This window comes from Lasioglossum baleicum, unplaced genomic scaffold (genome assembly GCF_051020765.1).
Source record: "Lasioglossum baleicum unplaced genomic scaffold, iyLasBale1 scaffold0065, whole genome shotgun sequence".
Classification (NCBI taxonomy): Eukaryota; Metazoa; Arthropoda; class Insecta; order Hymenoptera; family Halictidae; genus Lasioglossum; species Lasioglossum baleicum.
This window is the reverse complement of record NW_027469125.1, coordinates 427,058-429,815: the sequence shown is the minus strand read 5'-3', so window position 1 is coordinate 429,815 and position 2,758 is coordinate 427,058. Positions and strand designations below refer to the sequence as shown.

General features: G+C 46.2%; 1 protein-coding gene across 1 annotated transcript; it reads right to left on the bottom strand.

Moving 5' to 3' along the window:
* Nucleotides 1–245: 245 nt before the first annotated feature.
* Nucleotides 246–2,085, bottom strand: LOC143219754 (uncharacterized). Its single transcript, XM_076445632.1, has one exon. It carries the CDS (start codon nt 1,160–1,162, stop codon nt 341–343), a length of 822 nt encoding a protein of 273 aa, XP_076301747.1. The 5' UTR covers nt 1,163–2,085; the 3' UTR covers nt 246–340.
* Between the last annotated feature and the right edge of the window lie 673 nt (nt 2,086–2,758).

The following is a 2,758-nucleotide window of genomic DNA, read 5'->3' as shown; positions in this document are numbered from 1 at the left end:
GCCTGGTCTAGGAGGCGTCTGTTCTGCAGGTCCACAAGTAGTCCATAGTGGCTCAGGAAATCTGCTCCAATAATGGGCTTGTCGACGTCTGCTATCACGAACCTCCACTGGAACGCTCGTCGGAGCCGCAGGTTGACGTTGATTGTACGTATCCCGTACGTACATATGGTGGAACCATTTGCCGCAAACATCTCGTACGACGTCTTCTCCAGTTTGCCTTTAACGCGTGTGCGTAGATATACACAAAGGTCCGAACCGGTGTCGATCAGATATTCTTCTTTGGTTACTTTATCCGTAACGAAAAGGCGGCTGGTTATCGGGCCGTCACTGCTTGCCGCGTTCAGTGTCGGTCTGGCCCATTTCCCGACGACTTGTAACTGCATGGTCCACGACATTTGGTTGACCGTTCTTTGAATACCTGATGATACCAGCATATTCGTTCCTTTCCTAACTGCGACGATGGCTGCTGCTCCCGATGTTTGCTGTTCGACCGCGACCTGCGTCTAAAAAACGCCCCTCCGCGTTGTTTCGGGCGTGAAAATGACATTTCCGCTATACGCATCTCCAATTGTTCCAAGCGTTGTAGCAACATCTCTGTCCCGCGGTCCGTCGCGACGCTTGCTACTTGCGCTTGTCCAGCTCCCTCCGCGTGGATCTGGTCTGCTATTTCCGCCAATTTGTTCAGCGGCAGGTCTGCTTGCGCTGTTACGATGGCCCGCGTCATGTTCGGCAACCTACTTGCCCAAAGGGTACGTAAAAATTCGTCGGTCACAGTGGTCCCTGCTAAACGTCTCATGTGACGCAAGAACTGCGAAGGGGACCGGTCTCCGATCTCTTCCTGCTCCAGCAGTTGCCGAATCCGCTTGCCTTGCGACGCTGACAAGCGATTGATCAGCTCAGTTTTCAGCGTCTCGTACTTGTCCTTTACCGGCGGGTTGGTAAAAATGTCTTGCACTTCAATTGCATATTTAGTTTCCAGCTGTGACATGACATAGTAAAATTTTGTCGTGTCAGCTGTGACCCCATTCAAAATGAACTGTGCCTCGATTTGGCTAAACCAAATCAATGGTTGTTCCGGCCAAAAAGGTGGTACACGGACCGCTACTCGATGCACTTCGGCCATCGTGGTCGAGGTTGACGTTGAAGGTGCAGGGTCTGCCATTTCGAAACTAATGCCACGCACGAACACTCACTACTTTACGCGAACACTTACTATGTTACGCGAACACGTACAAAAGAGACCGTTACTCCTGAAACGTCGATGTCACCAATGTAGGATTAAGTGGATTCGAGGTAGAAATCAACTTTGCGTGTCCTATGCTTGACAGGAGTGAACTCTTTATTTGTTCTCAGTAGCTACAAGTTGTCTCGCTGTGCGCTCGGGCTAGACTGACTTTTTGTCGTCCGTCTTCGATGCTCGGTAGCTGCGATTTTCTTCAAATCGTCCTGATTGGCCGGGCCTGTATTCGCCTTTTTCGGCCAATCGGCTATTTTCTCGGGGACTCTCTTTGCGCCTCCCTTATTCCTTGCGCCCTTGGCGCGCTTTGTCTGAACGCGGGGGCGGTCCCAGAAGTTTGGTAATGTAACGGAATTTCCTACGGGCCCGCGGTTCATGACGTGTCCGGCTATCGCCTACCTGCCTAGCTTCGCGGTCCCTTCGGAATCTCGAGATTTACGGCACCCGCACTAACTGTTGGGGCCGAAGGTAACAGGGTCTAACTACCAAAACGTGATACAACAAAGACTCTAAAACGCTCGCTAAGACGAGTAACGGCTTTCCCAAAAACAGCTGTGTGCCAACGGGTTCCATAAATTCGCTCGACCATTTGCACGCCAAATGCTACTAAATGTACGTGCCGATGGCCGCTACAATGCAAAATAAAAAATGTTTGCATTGATTGCACGGCACATGAGCCAAATATAAATTGTATTCTTCTTTTAATTATCCTATTAAGCTGAAACTAATACGTTGATGTCCTTAAATATTTTTAACATGTCCACTGCTTTAAATTGAACGTGTACATTTTTGTCATAAATGCATAAAATCCGCAGTCTAGTCATAAGCTTCCCGATGTGTCTGATGTATCGTGTACCCGACTCGAGCCCGATAGGCGAAAAACCAAAACAAGGTAATAAAAGTCGTGGTTTTTCCCCCTCCCCAAGTTAGCACAGGGTCCTCGAGGTCGAAAACTGAGATTCGACACCCCAGAGTACCCCTAAATGACGTGTCAAAATTTCATTAAGTTCGGAATACTTTCCAGGTAGACGCCTTTTTTCGACCTGCCGACTGGACTATATGAAAAAACTTGACGACACTGAGGAAAATGAAAAATTGAATAACTCCGAGAAAAATGGAAAACTTAATGACTCCGAGAAAAATAAAGAACTTTTACTGACTCTGAGGAAAATGAAAAATTTAGTAACTCTCAGTTAATAAGCTGTCTTCAATGCCTCTTAAAAATGCAATTAATCATGTAGGGATTGATCAGGTGTTTCTCTCTCTCTCTATATTAAAAAATATTTAAAAATCCTTTGACAAATCTGTTTTGTGGCGTCAGGATACTGCTGTCGATATTCCATCACAGTTTGTATAGTATATATTATTTCTCCACTTTGTTTCTATATAAAATTTTATTATGATCCTCCATTAGTTTAACGTCCCGTTCAGCGGTATCAGTGACCACCTTCGGTCTATGTTTCAGTCAGTCTACTTATTATTCATAATAACTTCTTTTTCCGATATTATAACTGTTTTTCT

Excerpts from the sequence above, each read along its gene's own strand:
- LOC143219754 (XM_076445632.1), bottom strand. The coding sequence starts at position 1,162 with ATGGCAGACCCTGCACCTTCAACGTCAACCTCGACCACGATGGCCGAA.